Source organism: Vigna unguiculata, chromosome 4, assembly GCF_004118075.2.
Source record: "Vigna unguiculata cultivar IT97K-499-35 chromosome 4, ASM411807v1, whole genome shotgun sequence".
Lineage (NCBI taxonomy): Eukaryota > Viridiplantae > Streptophyta > Magnoliopsida > Fabales > Fabaceae > Vigna > Vigna unguiculata.
This window is the reverse complement of record NC_040282.1, coordinates 4014659-4034799: the sequence shown is the minus strand read 5'-3', so window position 1 is coordinate 4034799 and position 20141 is coordinate 4014659. Positions and strand designations below refer to the sequence as shown.

At 35.0% G+C, this 20141-nt stretch overlaps 2 protein-coding genes and 1 pseudogene across 3 annotated transcripts; all 3 read left to right on the top strand.

The window, feature by feature from the left end:
- The first annotated feature begins 542 nt into the window (after nt 1–542).
- LOC114181792 (TMV resistance protein N-like) lies at nt 543–19074 on the top strand. Its single transcript, XM_028068349.1, has 4 exons — nt 543–2031; nt 2137–2427; nt 2527–3278; nt 18966–19074. The coding sequence occupies exons 1-3, from the start codon at nt 1084–1086 to the stop codon at nt 2635–2637; spliced, it is 1350 nt and encodes a 449-aa protein (XP_027924150.1). The 5' UTR covers nt 543–1083; the 3' UTR covers nt 2638–3278; nt 18966–19074.
- LOC114181789 (TMV resistance protein N-like) lies at nt 6810–11882 on the top strand. 2 transcript variants are annotated; one of them, XR_003603925.1, is made up of 6 exons: nt 6810–7383; nt 7745–8852; nt 9008–9298; nt 9399–9887; nt 9967–10187; nt 10267–10331. XR_003603925.1 is itself a non-coding variant. In XM_028068347.1 (5 exons), exons 1-5 carry the CDS (start codon nt 6914–6916, stop codon nt 10960–10962), a joined length of 3354 nt encoding a protein of 1117 aa, XP_027924148.1. In that variant the 3' UTR covers nt 10963–11882. The 2 variants fall into 2 exon arrangements, 1 of the variants encoding a protein (XP_027924148.1); XM_028068347.1 differs by having other exon boundaries at nt 6914–7383; nt 9399–10187; nt 10267–11882.
- Nucleotides 11158–19591, top strand: LOC114181791 (annotated as a pseudogene).
- The last annotated feature ends 550 nt before the right edge of the window (nt 19592–20141 follow it).

Here is a 20141-nt window from a genome sequence, read left to right as displayed (position 1 = left end):
TCATACCAAAAAAAAAAAAAATAACGTTGTGAGGAAGCCATGAAAATCAAAGAAGCATTCTTCCAACTTTCTATTTTGTGTGTACAAAATTATTAATATTTTGGCTAGAGTATGAGTATATATCTACTCTATAGATATGCTTAACTTCAATCTTGGTTTTGATACTAAATTTTCTAACAAGTTGTTTCCTAAGGAAAAAATAAATAAAAAACATGATTCTGAGAAGGGAGGTGAAGTCATCAAAATATTATAAAAAATAAAAAATAAAAAGAAGGGAATTAGATCATAACTTTGCGACACATGCATGGTTCATTACTTTCACCATATCGTGTTTGAGAAATTAGCAAGTAGAAATTGTTTAAAATTAACAATTAAGTTAAGCATACCACTGATGTAGAATTAAATTTTAATATTGCAGGAAATATAGTTGTGAAAAATATCACTACACATATCCAATTAAGAAGTGACCCAAAAGTAAAGCAAATTAGAAAGAGAGCAAAAAAATATTTTCCAAAAGTTTCACGCGCTTAATGTAGGACAGATCCCACGCTGATTATGGTTTGGTATTTCATTACATTACACTTTACTCTTCTAATTTCTTATTTATACACAGTTTGATTCCACTTACAGTTCCAACACGCTCACCATTATCACTCTAAATCTTGTTCCAATGGCGACTCCAAGATTCGGTTATGATGTGTTCCTCAGCTTTAGAGGAACACATCTTTGGTAATTAGAGAGAAACATTTGGTAACACAACCAAGAAAATTGAAGTTTACTGCTTTTCTCCCTTCACCTATTGTGCAACTTCCGAATAACATTGGTCTCTGTGTTTTCTTTCTCTTTTTTTGGTTTTAAAACTCATTACAATTTTCTGATATTATAACAATTTTAGCTTCACTAAACCTTTTTGTTTAAAATAGTGATGGATACGAATACAAGTTTATTGGGAGTGTTGTGGACCAGGTCTGCCACAAGATTAATCCAACTCGTTTACATGTTGCGGATTACCCTGTTGGACTAGGGCCTCAAGTGCTAGAAGTGAGAAAGCTTTTAAATGTGGAATGTGGTGATGGATTCCACATGATAGGGATCCATGGAATGGGTGGTGTAGGAAAAACAACACTCGCTTTAGCAGTTTATAATTTGATTGCTGACTGTTTTGATGGTTCTTGTTTTATTCAAAACGTGAGAGAGATATCAAACAAACATGGGCTGGAACACCTCCAAAGCATCCTTCTTTCAAAATTACTTGGAGATAAGGACATCAACTTGGCTAGTGAACATGAAGGAATTTCAGTGATACAACAAAGGTTGCAGCGAAAAAAGGTTCTCTTGATTCTTGATAATGTTGACAAGTGCGAGCAGCTACAGACACTGGCTGGAAGCCCTGATTGGTTTGGTCCTGGCAGCAGGGTCATCATCACAACTCGAGATACACATCTGCTTGCATCTCATCAGGTCAAAACAACATATGAGGTCAAGACATTGTATGCAAAGGACGCTCTTCAGTTGCTTACATGGAAAGCTTTCAAAACGGAACATGTTGATCCTCGTTACGTGGAGGTCTTAAATGATGTGGTAATTTATGCTTCTGGCCTTCCATTGGCTTTGGAAGTAATTGGTTCCGACCTGTTTGCAAAAACTGTGGAAGAGTGGAAATCTGCTATCAGTCAATATAAAAGAATTCCTAACAATCAAATCCTAGAGATTCTTAAAGTAAGCTTCGATGCTTTGGAGGAAGAAGAGAAGTGTGTTTTTCTTGACATTGCTTGTTGCTTCAAAGGATATGAACTGACAGAGGTTGAGGTTATGCTTCGTGCTCTCTACCATGACTGCATGAAACATCATATACGTGTGCTGCTTGAAAAATCTCTCATAAAGATTGGTTGGTTTACTACAATTGAAATGCACGACTTAATTGAGGACATGGGAAGACAAATTGACCTGAAACAATCAGCGAAAGAGCCAGGAAAGCGCAGGAGATTATGGTTACCTAAAGATATAATTCAAGTTTTAAAGGACAACACAGTAAGGGAGACTCATAAATGATTAGTCTTGTTTCTCAAATTGGTATATTTTTCTTTTTAATTATATCTCAATCGTAGTTATTTGAGTTCCTCTTTGCATTAACAGGAAACTAGCAGGATTGAGATACTATGTTTTCATATCTCCATATCTGAGAAAGAAGAAACACTAGATTGGAATAGAAATGCCTTTGGAAAAATGGAAAAGCTTAAAATACTTATCATTAGAAATGGTAAATTTTGCAAAGGTCCCAATTCTTTTCCAGAAAGTTTGAGAGTACTGGTATGGCATGGATACCCTTCAAATTGTTTACCATCTAACTTTGATCCGAGCAAACTTGTGACATGCAAGTTACCTAACAGTCATTTTACATCATTTGGATTCCTTGGCTCCTCAAAGGTAGGTTTAAAGAATACATTCCTTACCTTGAAAATTTGTAAATACACTTCTAATTTATTCATACTGTTCGTATTCCTTTTCCCATTATTTTCTTTGCAGAAGTTAGAGAATCTAACCGAATTGAATTTTGACTGCTGCGAACTCTTAACACGAATGCCTGACGTATCAGATCTCCCAAATTTGCAGTTGACGACTCAATTGGTTTTCTGAACAAACTTAAAATATTGAAAGCTCAAGGTTGCACGAAGCTGAGGAGATTTCCACCTCTCAACTTGCCCTCTCTTGAAAAACTTAAATTTTCATATTGTTCAAGTCTTGAGAATTTTCCAGAAATATTAGGAAAGATGGGAAATATTGAGAAACTTAGATTGTCTCAACTTGCCATAAAAGAGTTGCCAGTTTCATTTCAAAATCTTACTGGACTCCATCGGTTAATCGCGGCATGTGATTTTCTTCAGTTAAATAGCCTTGCCTTGACGCCTTCATTGACTAAATTAGAAGGTTATAGATGCAAAGAGTGGAAATGGGTAAATCCAAAAGATGGTGAAGAAGTGGGCTCGACGATATCTTCAAATATACTTGAGTTCTCGTTAACGGCTTGCAACCTGAATGATGACTTTTTTTCAGCAGGTTTCACGCAGTTGGCCACGGTGAAGAATTTAAACCTATCGAGAAGTAATATCACATTCCTTCCTGGGTGCATCAAAGAATTTCACTGCCTGAATTATCTCAATGTGAATAGATGCAAGCGTCTACAGGAAATTAGAGGGCTTCCACCAAACTTGAAAATTTTCAGGGCGATAGAGTGTACATCATTGACTTCCTCGAGTTCAAGCATGTTGTTAAATCAGGTTTTTGTCTTGTTTTTAATGAATTTGATTTGATAATATATAGTTGGTTTAATGAATCGTTGATGATTGTGACTAGCAGCAACTTCACGAGGCTGGAGAGACTGATTTTATATTTGGAGGAGGAAGTATTCCAAGGTGGTTGGATAAAGAAAGCAGGGGACCTTCAATTTCTTTCTGGTTTCGTAATCAATTCCCTCACAAAGTTCTTTGTCTTCTTATTGCACCTCTACGGGTTGATTTCACTGTGGAATTTATTACACCCGTGGTGTTAATCAACGGCAAAGTTCAAGAATATCATTTGACTCGTAGTGTGACAGATGTGAGGATACTGGGATTGGATCATACTCATACATACCTCTTTGATCTGCATGAGTTACCCTTCCTTGAAGATCCGAGGAAAATGGCTTCAGAAAAGGAGTGGAAGCATGTGGAGATTACATACCAAGGTTTGTTTCCTCACTCATTCATCAAAGCAATGGGAATCCATATAGTCAAAGAGGAAAGCAGGGACACGAAGGACATTCGATATGATGATCCTTCTTACACCACCACAAAAATGTGGCCATGCAACTTCTTTCTAACTTTTCTTCCTTTCTTTTTTTGCTTTTTCTTGGCTCTCATTTTATTTACAAGTCTCATGGCCTACTCAACCCAACTATGACAACTCTATTTTGGTTTATTATGTTGTATAATATATATTTAAATCAATTGACATTGGTTGATCCATTTGGATTTCGTAAATCTTCATGACTTTATGATTCTGTGTTTTCAATCTTTCAGGTTTTAGCCTTTTTTTAGGGAAGAATTGACATCATGCGTTTATTAATGTGATTGCAGTAGTGAGTTTAGTTTTGTTTTGAAAAAGTTTATGCGCTGATGTGGTGTGGAATAAGATAATAACACTTTGTGAGAAAATTTTAGCATAATTGAATTTAACATCTTTATTACATGTTTTTACATAGTTCATTTATAAATTTTATATAATCAATAACATAGAAAATGGTTAAATTATATATAGTAGAAAAAATAAAAAACTAATCATATAGCTTAAGACGACTGTATAGGAAAATTGCTTACGATAAAATTTTACAAACTATAATTTGTCTTGAGTAAACCACTACAATAACTTAATTCTTCCTTTCATAGTTAAGAATTTTGCTTTAGTAAGAGCTTACACATTTTGAGCACACGCATCAACTTGATGTTGCTTTCTACCTTGACTCAGATTGAAGGAAGAGATTTAAAACCTATAACCATGACTTTACAACTTTTGAATCATTGCACCACACTTCTTTATGGAGTCATGGAATATGTGTTTGTTGAATTGGATCAATTCATCTTTTTCCACATAACGTGTAATTCTAGGCTGAAAAAAGATACATGTGTGTATCTCTCATTTTCAAAAAGCTAAATCAAGCTCAAACCTTTTCGGCCCAAACATAATTACACATTGATTCATAAAAAAAGACGTGAAATTGACTACTGGTGTGAAGGGAAAAATCATAACTATAATCATATAATTTTTTAATGTTTCATTGATAAGAACCAATTATTAATGATTTGATTAGTTTTCTGTAATGGTGATTAATTTATATTTGATATAATTAGGACTAAAACGAGATTCATGTAATGTAATCTAGGAACTCAAAATAAATAGTATCTAACATCACACATTTTTGTAGGCATTATTCCAAATTGTAGCCATTATTAAAATGAGAAATGATACAATGACACATTTTTCTTACCACTTCTCTTACCACTTGATGTGGCGTCAAATATTTAGTTTTAATTTTTTTTTAATTTAACTAAAAAATGAAATGACAATGCAGAAGGTTTGGGCACTTGTCATTCATCACAGAACCCTCATCTCTTTTCATTTTGATTTTTCAAAAACGGTCTCTCCTATGCTCCAACTCTTCCGCAAACCTCCCCAAATCCTCCCCGTCCTCTGCTCCAACTCTTCCCCAAACCTCCTAAAAAAACCCTCCCTGCACACACCTCTCCGCCACCGTGAAAACCCTCCTCGTCCTTTGAATGTTGAAACCCCAAACTGCTCTTTGAAAAACCCTATCCCATTTTAATCTTCAAACTCTTTCCCCTATCCCAAATCCCTCTGAAGCAACTGTTCCCCATACCTCTGAACCAACCGTTCTCGAAACCTCCCCAGAAAACCCTTCCCGGAGCCACCGAAGAAAGATACTAACCTGCAACATTTTTAAATTTATCTTGCAACCCAAGCACAATTATGATGTAACCCATCAAGGAGTTTTTGCATAAAACAAGTTGACAGATATTGAAAGTGCATAACAACACACAAATCTCTCCCCTACTAAAAGGGTGGACTTCAACTGTGCATACAAATACCAGACCCCAACCCACTTATTATAAACCAAGTGTAAGTTCCTTTGGGAAAAAAAATAGTCTACAACATTCTTAAATTTATCTACAACCCTAAAGCAATTAAGGTGTAACTCACGAAGGAGTTTTTCCACAAGAAAAAATTGACAGATTTTGGAATAATGCTTTCTGATGCCAATTGTTAGTAACTTATTTTAGTAACATATTACAAAGATTAGCAAGAGTGGTGATTTTGTACTCATATAAAAGGACTTTATATAGGACATGTATTGTATTTTTAATCTGGATAAAGCATAAAATGTGTTAGAACAATAAGAGAGCACACGAGAGAGAAGAGAAAAGTGGACAAAGTTCCACACAAAGTTTACAAGCAATGACAAGACGCTTTTATTAAATCTTACTTTAATTTGTCAAAGTTTGAAAAATGATTATATGTTAGCATGAACATCAGAACATGGACTCAAGCTTCAGTGCTCCTGCTATTTGTTTAACGTGTACTTGCCGTAGTCGAATTCAACATTTTTATTCAACAACTCTGTTTTCTCACCCACAAAGATGGAAATTGATTACAGAGACCGTCATGAATGGATTTTTAGTTTCATTAGTATTATATACCCATATTTATAGTCCCGATAAACTGTTTTTAATTTTCTAAAATATTATTCGGTAGATTGAGTTTTAAATTGATAGAAAAGTAATTATAAACAGTGTCATAATAAATGTGTAATACTTTTATAGTACGTAAGTAAAAAGAAAAGAAAAATTAAGATTGAGAACAAAACTAAAAAACCAATAGTAAATAATAAATGTGACAAAGAAACAGTTATTCTATATATAAGTAAGAGATAGTGCAAAAAAGAAATATTTTAAAACCATTATCAACAAATGTGGATTAAAGAAATTCAAATTAATCAAACAAATCAATTTAAACTGAACGATTTGGATAGATAGAATTAACAGAGTGAAAATGAAGTAAAGCAACCAACTTAGTTAAGTATGTGATAGTTTATAGTATATTATCTTTATAAGATGAACATAAGTTGAGCATTATTGTTGACTACTGTTTACATTGACCAAAACGGAAACACACTAGAAAGACAGCAACAGAGATATTTTCCAAAAGTTTAACGCGTTTAACATTCAACACGACTAACGCTAATTACTCTTCGCTACTTGAGTCTACTTTACGCTTCACTCTTCTAATTTCATATTTATACAAAGTTTGATTCCACTTACTGTTCCAACACGATCACCATTATCATCTAAATTTTGTTCCAATGGCGATTCCAAGTTCCCCTGCATTCAGGTACGATGTGTTCCTCAGTTTTAGAGGGGAAGACACGCGTTATGGTTTAACCGGCAATCTCTACAAAGCTCTCCGTGACAGGGGAATTCACACTTTCATCGATGATGAGCACCTTCAGCGTGGAGATGAAATCACAGCAGCACTTCTGAAAGCAATTGAAGAGTCTAGGATTGCCATCGTTGTGCTCTCTCACAACTATGCTTCTTCCTCCTTCTGCTTGGATGAACTTGCAGCCATCCTTGAGTGCAAGAATAAAGGGCTACTTATTATACCGGTATTTTATAAGGTGCACCCTTCAGATGTGAGACACCAGAAAGGTAGTTATGGAGAAGCATTCACTAAGCATCAGAGAAGGTTCAAAGATAAGAAGGAGAAGTTGCAAAAATGGAAGATGGCTCTGAGTCAAGTAGCTGAATTGTCTGGATATCATTTCGAAGAAGGGTACACCACCTTACCCATCTTTTTACTTCACAATTTTTCTTGGATTTTGTTTTACTTCTCTCATGATTTAACGTTAAAATTCTTGTTAACCTTTACCGTACAAATTATTTTCTGTTCTATCCTGTCAGATTCAATTTAATGACAAACCTTTTAGTGGAAAAAGTTAGTTGAATGGTAAGAAGTAGAGATATTTATTTTTTTCAGATTTACATATGTACCGTGTGTATTAATTAGAGAGAAACATTTTGCAACTTCACAAAAAACTTCTTCTCTGTTTTTTATTTTTCTGGTTTTAAAACAAATTACAATTTTCTGATTTCATAAAAAATTTAACTTCACTAAACCTTTTTGTTTGAAATAGTGATGGATACGAATACAAGTTTATTGAGAGTGTTGTGGACCGGGTCTGCCACAAGATTAATCCTGCTCGTTTACATGTTGCGGATTACCCTGTTGGATTAGGGCCACAAGTGCTAGAAGTAAGAAAGCTTCTAAACGTTGAATGTGGTGATGGATTCCACATGATAGGGATCCATGGAATGGGTGGCGTAGGAAAAACAACCCTCGCTTTAGCACTTTATAATTTGATTGCTGACTGTTTTGATAGTTCTTGTTTTGTTCAAAACGTGAGAGAGAAATCAAAAAAGCATGGGCTGGAACACCTCCAAAGCATTATTCTTTCGAACCTACTTGGAGCGAAGGACATCAACTTAACAAGTGAGCATCAAGGGATTTCAATGATACAACAAAGGTTGCAACGAAAGAAGGTTCTGTTGATTCTTGATGACGTTGACAGGTGCGAGCAGTTACAGGCTCTGACGGGAAGCCCTGATTGGTTTGGTCCCGGCAGCAGAGTCATCATCACAACTAGAGATACACAACCGCTTGCATCTCATCAGGTCACAGGAACATACGAGGTCAAGACATTGAATGCAAAGGACGCTCTTCAATTGCTTACATGGAAAGCTTTCAAAACGGAACAGGTTGATCCAAGTTACACGGAGGTCTTGAATGATGTAGTAAGTTATGCTTCTGGCCTTCCATTGGTTTTGGAAGTAATCGGTTCCAACCTGTTTGCAAAAAGTGTGGAAGAGTGGAAATCTGCTATCAATCAATATAAAAGAATTCCTAACAATCGAATCCTAGATATTCTTAAAGTAAGCTTCGATGGTTTGGAGGAAGAAGAGAAGAGTGTTTTTCTTGACATTGCTTGTTGCTTCGAAGGATATGAACTGACAGAGGTTGAGGTTATGCTTCGTGCACTCTACGATGACTGCATGAAATATCATATTGGGGTGCTGGTTCAAAAATCTCTCATTAAGATTTATTACTCGAGTACAATTGTAATGCATGATTTAATTTGGGACATGGGTAGACAAATTGACCGCAGAGAATCATCGAAAAAGCCAGGAAAGGGCAGGAGATTATGGTTACCTAAAGATATAATTCAAGTTTTAAGGGACAACACAGTAAGTGAGACTCATAGATGATTGGTTTTGTTTCTCAAATTGATATATTTTTCATTTTAATCTTATATCTCTGTCATAGTTTTTTTTTTTTTCTAGATGATTTACAATTTCTATAGACAAAACTAGTTGATTTGTGTGGCTCTTTTCATTATCAGGGAACTAGGGAAACTAAAATCCTATGCCTGGATTTGTCTATATCTGAGAAAGAAGAAACGCTAGAATGGAATGCCAACGCCTTCAGAAGGATGAAAAACCTTAAAATACTTATCATTAGAAATGGTAAATTTTCCAAAGGTCCCAATTATTTTCCAGAAAGTTTGAGAGTACTGGAATGGCATGGATACCCTTCAAATTGTTTACCATCAAATTTTCATCCGAACAAACTTGTGACATGCAAGTTGCCTAACAGTCCTTTTACGTCATTTGGGTTCCATGGTTCATCAAAGGCAAGTTTATAGAATAAATTCTTTATCTTGTAAATTGATAAAAACATTTTTAAATTATTCATACTCTTCTTATTCTTTCTTCCCATTATTTTCTTTGCAGAAGTTCGAGAATTTAACCGACTTGAATTTTGACAATTGCCAACTTTTAACACGGATGCCTGACCTATCTGATCTCCCAAATCTGGAGAAACTTTCCTTTGAACGGTGTGAGAGTTTAATTGCACTTGACGACTCAATTGGTTTTCTGAATAAACTTAAAATATTGAAAGCTCAACATTGCACAAAACTTCAGAGATTTCCACCTCTCAACTTGCCCTCTCTTGAAGTACTTCAATTTCCATATTGTTACAGTCTGGAGAATTTTCCAGAAATATTAGGAAAGATGGGAAAAATAAGGGAACTTCATTTGTATGAACTTGCCATAAAAGAGTTGCCAGTTTCATTTCAAAATCTTACCGGACTCCGTGAGTTATACGCGGCATGTGATTTTCTTCAGTTAAATAGCAGTGCCTTGATGTCTTCGTTGACTGTTGTTGAAGCTTATGGATGCAAGGAGTGGAAATGGGTAAATCCAAAAGATGGTGAAGAAGTGAGCTTAACGGTATCTTCAAATATAAGGTGCTTTTGGTTATCGAGTTGCAACCTGAATGATGATTTTTTTTCAGCAGATTTCACGCAGTTGACCACAGTGAAGAGTTTAAACCTGTCGAGAAGTAATATCACATTTCTTCCTGAGTGCATCAAAGAATTTCACCACCTGGTTGCTCTTGATGTGAGTTATTGCAAGTATCTACAGGAAATCAGAGGGATTCCACCAAAGTTGAGAACGTTCAGAGCGATAGACTGTAGATCATTGACTTCCTCAAGTTCAAGCATGTTCCTAAATCAGGTTTTGTCTTGTTTTTAATGAATTTGATTTGATAATATATAGTTCATTTAATGAATTTTCAATGAACTGTGGCTTGCAGCAAATTCACGAGGCTGGAAAGACTATGTTTGTGCTTCCAGGAGGAAGTATTCCAAGGTGGTTGGATAAAGAAAGCAGGGGACCTTCAATTTCTTTCTGGTTTCGTAATCAATTCCCTCCCAAAGTCCTTTGTTTCCTTATTGCATCTGTACGGGATGATACCTTTTTTCGCTTCGTTACTTTTGACGTGTTAATCAACGGCAAAGTTCAAGAATATCAAGCTGGTTATGATACGGATGTGATAATGGAGGAATTGGATCATATACACCTCTTTGATCTACATGTGTTGTTCTCTGAAAATCTGATTAAAATTCCTTCAGAAAAGGAGTGGAAGCATGTGGAGATTACATACGATGGTTTGTTTGATACCTCACTCATCAAATCAACGGGAATCCATATAGTCAAATCAAAAAGAAGAGGCATGAAGGACATTCGATATTATGATCCTTACACCACCACAAAAATGTGGCCATGTGTCATGGCCCAGAAAACTGCAAGAGAAGATTATGACACTGCAGCAACCCAAGTGAACAGCCCAATAACAAGGAGGAAACCCAAACGTAACAACACCAAACCTAAACATCTAAATGACTATGACTGCAGGGGACTTCTCCCTACACCTCCAGTAATCTCTCCTGTACCCCCAAAACTAAATATATTTCCATGTTCACCCACGGTAAAAATTAAGAATTACTAACTCTTTTCACCGCATACCCTCTGCACCCCACAAAACCATGCACCGTCTACACCCCGAAAATGCACCCCAATAAAGCAATGAAAGAATCAGATTCCTTGCACCCCCAACAGAAGAATCTTTGACCTAGCTGCGCGTGAAGCTTTATTTTTCGTAGCAAGCATCCCCCTCCTGCCCACATTCTGCTATTCTCCCTCCACCCACTCTTCTTCTCCGCAGCCTCCACACAGCCTCCACACACTCTTCTTCTCCGCAGCATCCACAGACTGTTCTTCTCCCCAGCCTTCGTAGCCTCCCTTTTCTCCTTTCGCGCAATTCCGCAGCCTCCCCTCTTCTCCATTCGCCCAGTTAAGTAATGTTATTATATTTTAATTAATTTTAGGAATGGTTGTCTGTATATTTTAATTGATTTAGGAATGGTTGTGCAAAAAATTACAAGATCCGTTTCATAAACATGAGAAACGGTCTTTGTCTTAATTTTTCACCGAAACGGCTTTCCAAATCCGTTTCAAACATGCCTGAAACGGAACACACAATCTGTTTTTTTTTTTGTTTTTCACCGAAACGGATTGTGAAATCCGTTTCGCAGAAGCCTGAAACGGAACACACAATCCATTTTTTTTTTATTTTCACTGAAATGGATTCTGGAATCCATCTCCCAGAAAGCTGAAACAGAATATGGAATCCGTTTTGGTGTTTTTTTTGGTTTTTCACCGAAACGGAGTGTGAAATTCGTTTTAGCAGGTGATTGACGTAATTAACGTTGTTGAATGTAATTAAGGAGTGAGTCTTGATTTGGAGCAGCATGTGTGTGAAATGGGAAAAAGAAAGAATAGTTAGAGAGGTTCCCACCACACCTGAAATGGTTATAAAGGAGAAAGAAGACACTACCTAATAAGAGGGCTAGCTGGGCATTAAAATCAGGTGATTCATGGACCACACTACTGCAACTGGCCTTGACTAGCTGGTTGGTACTAAGAAGAAAAATGTTGCGAGACACATTTGATATTTTTAAAAACCTGGACCTAAAGATTCATGCAAACGCGTCCCAACTATCTGAAATTTTTTTCTTGCAAGTGTGTGTCTATATATGATTACCTTTTTAGTGGTCCTTCACCAATTTAAGCAGTAAATCCAACAAACATTTCTTCCTTCTTCAGAAGTCTAGCAAGGCAAACTTACAAACCAGAAGAGGAAATTATCTTCATCACCTTCAAGCAGTCAAAATTTAAATTGGAAAGTTGTTACCTTTCCTATTACGTCAGAAAGTGCATTTGGAAACGAAATTCAAAATCCGTTTCATGTTTTTTATTTAATTTAAAATTAATTTATTTATTTAATTTTATATCCAAAAAAAGATCATGTGGGAGAATAATGGATTCAAGTTTGGGGTAGAAGAAACCCAGTTGACAATAAAACTAAACTACGCAACCTTCTATTTTCTAGCTATTTACAAAGTGAAGGGGAAAAAAAGGTAATATTTTGACATCAACCAATAAAAAACTACCATTATTTGAACATCGATAACATTACTGCAATTTATAAAAAATAAAGATATTTAATTAAAAAATAACACTGTGAAAATTCTATTCCCATATATATAATATTCATTATCTAGAAGCTACTAATAGTGAATTTGAAGGTTGTAAATGCAAATTATTTTGACTAGTTCATGGAATTGAATAAATCGATATTTACTGATTTATTTGAAACTTACATAAAACCAAGTACAAGTTTAAAAAAATGGTTTATATTAAACTCCAGTGAAGCTTTGAATTGTACCAGTTTTATCAAATTCTTGTAGTAGCCATTGGCATGTGGAAGTTCTTGAAAGGTTGGCAAAATAATATAGTTTTTTCTAATAACCGGTGGAAGTGATATTTTAACAAAAGTCTAATTTAAAACAACCACTTAACAATTCCCATATTATGTATTTTTGTAATCTTTAACCTAAATTAGAAATGTATATTACAAAATGCATTTCATGTTTTTTATTTAAATCCGTTTCATGTAATTAATTTAATTGTGATTCGTCTTGAATTTGATAATTTGTGAAATTGATCTTGCATTTAGAATTATTGTTTATACGAGAAAAAAAAAGGAAAGATGAGGGTGTGAGGCTTTATTATTTATTAATTTTTATTTTATTTTATTATGTTTTCATATTTTTTAATATATATTTAAAAATAAAATAATATATATATATATATATATATTGAAATTAATTAGATAAAAAACAAAAACAAAATGGCTAAGACACCAGGAAATTTATATTAGATTCTAATGTTTCAAACTTTGAATTATAGATATGGTTAGGACACGAGAAAATTTAACTAGACGTGGTTCACATGATGCACCGGAGAGTTCCAAACAGGGTGCTGCACGGAAGAGACCGACAGTATATATATATATATATATATATATATATATATATATATATATATATATATATATATATATATATATATATATATATATATATATATATATATATATTGAAATTAATTAGATAAAAACCAAAAACAAAATGGCTAAGACACCAGGAAATTTATATTGGATTCTAATGTTTCAAACTTTGAATTATAGATATGGTTAGGACACGAGGAAATTTAACTAGACGTGGTTCACATGATGCACCGGAGAGTTCCAGACAGGGTGCTGCACGGAAGAGATCGACAACTTCAGCTCGTAGAAGGGATCATTATATTTATCTGATCTTAGAATAATAACAACAAATCCAAGATTATAGGCAACCCCTCTAACCCACTTAATTAAATCTTCACGTGTTGGGAAGATATCATCGGTTATAAAATAAGATGTATAATCTTGTTCGCAGATATCATGAACAAAATCAGAAAAGTCTGACATGAGACTACAATTTAGTTGAGAATCCGCTTGAGAATCCAAGAAACTCAAATAACTAAAATGATGATCTTCCATAATGAGCTATAATAAAAATAAAATATTTTAATACGTCAAAAACCCATCTAGGATAACCACATAATACACATAATAAGAGATAAGAATTTTAAAAAATAATGCAATTAAAAAAAGAATGCAAAAGGAATGCAACACGTATCAGAGAAAAGAAAAGAATGCAACACGTATCAAAAATTGAGAACTGATTGCATGGTGATATTCAAAACTGATTGCATGATTCACATTAAAAAATTCACCAATCACACAATATACATTCACTCCTAAACTCACGCACACCATTGGAGTCACTAACCTACACTAAATCCACATTCAATACCAACACACAAAATCCACAATCAATGCACATAAACACATAAACAACATTATTCTATTTTATAACGAAAACAAAAGATTAATAAATCATAAGAACCCTTTTGAAATTTCAAAAACGAAATACCTAATCCGTTTCACGAACATATGAAACGGATCCCAAAACCCATTTGCGAAAAAAAGAACATGAAACTTGGTGAAACGGATTTCAAATTCCGTTTCACATTTTTATGAAACAGATCACGTACTCCATTTCATGAAAAAAAATTTAAACTTTGTGAAACGGAATACGAATTCCGTTTCAGAAAAATGTGAAATGGAATGTGAAATCCGTTTAAAAAAAAAATGGAAATTTTCTGAAACGGATTACAGAATCCGTTTCACATTTTTCTGAAACGGAATTCGTAATCCGTTTCACAAATATTTCAATTTTTTCGCGAAACGGATTACGTGATCCGTTTCAAAATGGTGTGAAACGGATTCCAGAATGCGTTTCATAAAGATTCGGTGTTTTTTTTAAATAGAATGTGGAATCAGTATCATACTTTTTGAAATGGAATACGAATTCCGTTTTACATAATGAACAGAAAAAAAGATCAAACTAATATTAACATTCGAACTCGCTAACCTGGGGAAAAGATAAGAGGACGGGAACTCACAGTACCACACTTGGATAGAAGACGCACAGGTAACTCACAATACCACCTTTCTTCAAACACAGAACCAAGAAACACAGAACCTTCAATCACAAGCACAAAGGACTGAGAGAATGAACAAGATTCCTTTAAAAAAATGAATGAAAGTGACACAAACCTCGGAAGAGGGACCACCACCAGAGAAACCAGAGAATGAAAGAATGAAGCAGAGAAAATTAAAGCTCAGTGACCACACGAGACGAGAGAATGAAACGGAGAAAAATTTAAATGCAGGCACAGTAATGAGACGGAGAAGAAACGCAGGACGGGAGAAGAAATAGTATGAAATCATTTGGGGGTGCAAAGAAGTTGGCGACGCAGTAAATGAAATTTACTGCTTTTTACCCACTTTCATCTGTATATTAATGAAGGGTATAATAGTAAATTTTGGGGGTGCAGGAGAAGGCTTGGAGGTGCAGGGAGAAGCGCCCTGACTGCGGTGTTAAAGGTTGAATGAAGTAAATGTTTTGAGAGTAATTATGACTAAGGGCAAAGAAGTATTTTCAAAGGTTGTTAGAATCTTTCATAGATATTTTTCTCTATTTTGGAGGCGTATGGAGACCACTATATGTATGAGTATGACAGGTTCTTCATAAATAAAAGCAAAGAAATAGCCAACATTATTTTTCCTTGTTCTGTTTTCTGCGAGAGGAAGCCTAACCTGTAAAATAGGCATTACACTATGCAACTTCTTTATAACCTTTCTTCCTTCTTTTTTTGCTTTTTCTTAGCTCTCATTTTATTTACAAGTCTCATGGCCTACCCTAGACAAGTATGACAACTGTATTTGGGTTTATATTCTATAAAATATATTTTTAATCAATTAACATTGGTTGATCCATTTGGATTTCGTAAATCGTTCATCATTTTGTAGTTATGGAGAAGCATTGACTAAGCATCAGAGAGGGTTTAAAGATAAGAAGGAGAAGTTGCAGCAATGGAAGATGGCTCTGCGTCAAGTAGCTGACTTGTCTGGGTATCATTTCAAACCACCTTACCAATCTTTTTACTTCAATACTTTTCTTGGATTAAGTTTTACTTCTCTAATGATATAACGATAAAATTCTTGTTACCCTTTACCATACAAATTACAAGTATTAAGACATGGACCGGTCTCAATTTTTGCCATGGACTTTTCTAAATACTTTAACACTTTTAAGATTTTATTTTCTATTTCCTCTGTCTTGTCAGATTCGATTTAATGATAAACCTTTTCGTGGACACAGTTAGCTGTACCATTAGTGATTAAGTAAAAACGATTGGTGCTGGTATTTTTTTTGTGCAGATTTACACATCTGTGTAATAATAAAAAAGAAACATTTTGTACCACACAACCTACACTCACAAAATTGAAGTTTACTGTTTTTTCGCTCTTTTCATTGCAACTTCACAAACAACACTCTTTTCTGTTTTATTTTGGTTTTACAGCTCTATATAGTTTTCTGATTTTGTAACAATTTTAGCCTCATTAAACCTTTTTGTTTGAAATAGTGATGGATACGAATTCAAGTTTATTGGGAGTGTTGTGGACTGGGTCTGCCACAAGATTAATCCTGCTCGTTTACATGTTGCGGATTACCCTGTTAGACTAGGGCCACAAGTGCTAGAACTAAGAAAGATTCTAAACGTTGAATGTGGTGAAGGATTCCACATGATAGGGATCCATGGAAAGGGTGGCGTAGGAAAAACAACACTCGCTTTAGCACTTTATAATTTGATTGCTGACTGTTTTGATGGTTCTTGTTTTCTTCAAAACGTGAGAGAGAAATCAAAAAAGCATGGGCTGTAATACCTCCAAAGCATTCTTCTTTCAAACCTACTTGGAGCGAAGGACATCAACTTAACAAGTAAACATGAAGGAATTTCAATAATACAACAAAGGTTGCAGCGAAAGAAGGTTCTGTTGATTCTTGATGACGTTGACAGGTGCGAGCAGTTACAGGCACTGGCTGGAAGCCTTGATTGGTTTGGTCCCGGCAGCAGGGTCATCATCACAACTCGAGATACACAACTGCTTGCATCTCATCAGGTCAAAACAACGTATAGTGTCAAGACATTGAACAAAGATGATGGTCTCAGTTGCTTACATGGAAAGCTTTCGAAAGGGAACAAGTTGATCCAAGTTACATGGAGGTCTTAAATCATCTAGTATGTTATGCTTCTGGCTTTCCATTGGCTTTAGAGGTAATTGGCTCTAACCTGTTTGCAAAAAGTGTGGAAGAGTGGAAATCTGCTATCAATCAATATAAAAGAATCCCTAACAATCAAATCCTAAAGATACTTAAGGTAAGCTTTGATGCTTTGGAGGAAGAGGAGAAGGGTGTTTTTCTTGACATTGCTTGTTGCTTCAAAGGATATAAATTGACTGAGGTTGAGATTATGCTTCGTGCTGCTTATGATGACTGCATGAAACATCATATTAGTGTGCTGGTTGAAAAATCTCTCATAAAGGTTAGTCGGTGTCAAACAGTTGAGTTGCACGACTTGATTAAGGACATGGGTAGGCAAATTGACCAGAAAGAATCACCGAAAGAGCCAGGAAAGCGCAGGAGATTATGGTTACCTAAAGATATCATGGAAGTTATAAAGGACAACACAGTAAGTGAAATTCATGGATGATTGGTTTTATTTCTCAATTTGATATATTTATCTTTTTAATCATATATCTCTATGACAGTAATTTTTTTTTCTCGATGATTTACAATTCCTCTAGAAGTGTTACATAAAACTAGTTGATTTTTGTGCCACTTTGCATCAACAGGGAACTAGAAGGATTGAGATCCTATGTCTTGATATCTCCATTTCTGAGAAAGATGAAACACTACATTGGAATGGAAATGCCTTTGGAAATATGAAAAACCTTAAAATACTTATTATTAGAAATGGCAAATTTTCCAGAGGTCCCAATTGTTTTCCAGAAAGTTTGAAAGTACTGGAATGGCATGGATACCCTTCAGATTGTTTACCATCAAATTTTGATCCCAACAAACTTTTGACATGCAAGTTATCTAAGAGTCGTTTTACATCATTTGGAATGCTTGGCTCATCGAAGGCAGGTTTAAAGAATATATTCCTTATCTTGTAAATTTGTAAACACACTTCAAATTCACTCATTATATTCTTATTTCTTTTTTCCATTATTTTCTTGGCAGAAGTTCGAGAATCTAACCGACTTGAATTTTGACTACTGCCAACTTTTAACACGGATACCTGACGTATCTGATCTCCCAAATTTGGAAAAGCTTTCTTTTGAATGTTGTGAGAGTTTAACTGCAATTGACGACTCAGTTGGTTTTATGACTAAACTTAAATTATTGACTTCGCAACACTGCAAGAAGCTTAGGAGATTTCCACCTCTCAACTTGCCCTCTCTTAAAAAACTTAAACTTTCATACTGTTCAAGTCTTGAGAATTTTCCAGAAATATTAGGAAAGATGGGAAACATAAGGAGACTTCGTTTGTATGAACTTACCATAAAAGAGTTGCCAGTTTCATTTCAAAATCTTACTGGGCTCCAAGAGTTATACATGGAATGTGATGTTGATGAGTTAAATAGCAGTGTCTTGACGCCTGAATTGGCTGATTTTGGCGTTAAAAAATGCAAGGAGTGGAAATGGATAAATTCAAAAGATGGTGAAGAAGTGGACACAGCGGTATCTTCAAATCTACGTGGGTTTTGGTTACCGTCTTGCAACCTGAATGATGATTTTTTTTCAGCAGGTTTCACGCAGTTGACCAACGTGAGGTATTTATGCCTAAGGGAATCTAATATCACACTCCTTCCTGAGTGCATCAGAGAATTTCACCACCTGGATGATCTTGATGTGAGTTACTGCAAGCGTCTAGAGGAAATTAGAGGGGTTCCACCAAACTTGAAATTTTTCAGGGCGATAGAGTGTACATCATTGACTTCCTTGGGTTCAAGCATGTCGTTAAATCAGGTTTTGCCTTGTTTTTAATGAGTTTTATTTCATAATATATATAATTGGTTTAATGAATTGTTGATGAATTGTGACTAGCAGCAATTTCACGAGGCTGGAGAGACTAATTTCATCTTTTCAGGAGGAAGTATCCCAAGGTGGTTGGACAAAGAATGCAGGGGACCTTCGATTTCTTTCTGGTTTCGTGATAAATTTCCTGCCAAAGTTCTTTGTCTTCTTATTGCACCTGTACTTGATGTTACCACTATACAATTGCTAAGACCCGTGTTGTTAATCAACGGCAAACTTCAAGAAAATACCTTTGATCACAAGAATGTGGGGATGCTGGAATTGGATCATATGCAGCTCTTTGATCTGCATGTGTTACCGTTCCGTGAAGATCTGATTAAAATGGCTTCAGAAAAGGAGTGGAAGCATGTGGAGATTACATACCAAGGTTTGTTTGATACCTCACTCATCAAAGCAATGGGAATCCATGTAGTCAAATCGGAAAGAAGGGGCATGGAGGACATTAGATATGATGATCCTAACTTTTCTTTATAACTTTTCTTCCTTTCTTTTCTCGCTTTTTGTTAGCTCTCATTTTATTTATAAGTCTCATGGCCTACCCAACCCAACTATGACAACTTTATTTGGGTTAATACTGTAAAAAATATATTTTTTGATTTCTTCAATCGTTCATGACTTTGTGTTTTCAATCTCCCAATATATTTTATCTTGTAAATTGATAAATTCACAGTAAGATTATTCCTTCAATTCTTCTTTCTTTCCTCTTTCTTTGCAGAAGTTGGTGAATCTAAGAGTTTTTAAATTTTCAAATGCAAATTTTTAACCAAGATTATCTAACATATCTGGTTAGCAGGTGTGGAGAAACTTTCATTTGAACAGTGTCAGAATTTAGTTACATGGTTAAAATAATGAGTGCTTTTGGTTGCACCAAGCTAAGAAATTTTCGACTGGTCAAGTTGACCTCTGTTGAAAACCTCCATCTTTCGTGCTGTTACATCTTGATAGCTCTCAATAAATATAAGGAAAATATGGAAAACATAAGGGAACTCGCAAGATTCACACACTGTATTTGTGCAACATAAACGGTGTATAGTTTTATGATAGTGTGAAGTTCGATGGAGTTAAAGTTTATAAGTGATACAATTAGTGTCAAAGGTAAATTATCCAGTGTCATACTTTATATCATGGTAACTCATTTTATATATACTTATTATTTTGATCTGTATAAATTGAAGAAGAGAAGAGAAGTATTAGAAACAGAGTGATCGATTGTGGCACATGATGAATA

Bases quoted from the DNA above. Each gene is read 5' to 3' on its own strand.
- LOC114181789 (XM_028068347.1), top strand. From the start codon at position 6,914: ATGGCGATTCCAAGTTCCCCTGCATTCAGGTACGATGTGTTCCTCAGT. The intron at 7,384-7,744 runs GTACACCACCTT...TGTTTGAAATAG, and splicing joins GGATATCATTTCGAAGAAGG to TGATGGATACGAATACAAGT. The intron at 8,853-9,007 runs GTAAGTGAGACT...TTTCATTATCAG, and splicing joins AAGTTTTAAGGGACAACACA to GGAACTAGGGAAACTAAAAT.
- LOC114181792 (XM_028068349.1), top strand. From the start codon at position 1,084: ATGATAGGGATCCATGGAATGGGTGGTGTAGGAAAAACAACACTCGCT. The intron at 2,032-2,136 runs GTAAGGGAGACT...TTGCATTAACAG, and splicing joins AAGTTTTAAAGGACAACACA to GAAACTAGCAGGATTGAGAT. The intron at 2,428-2,526 runs GTAGGTTTAAAG...TTTTCTTTGCAG, and splicing joins GATTCCTTGGCTCCTCAAAG to AAGTTAGAGAATCTAACCGA.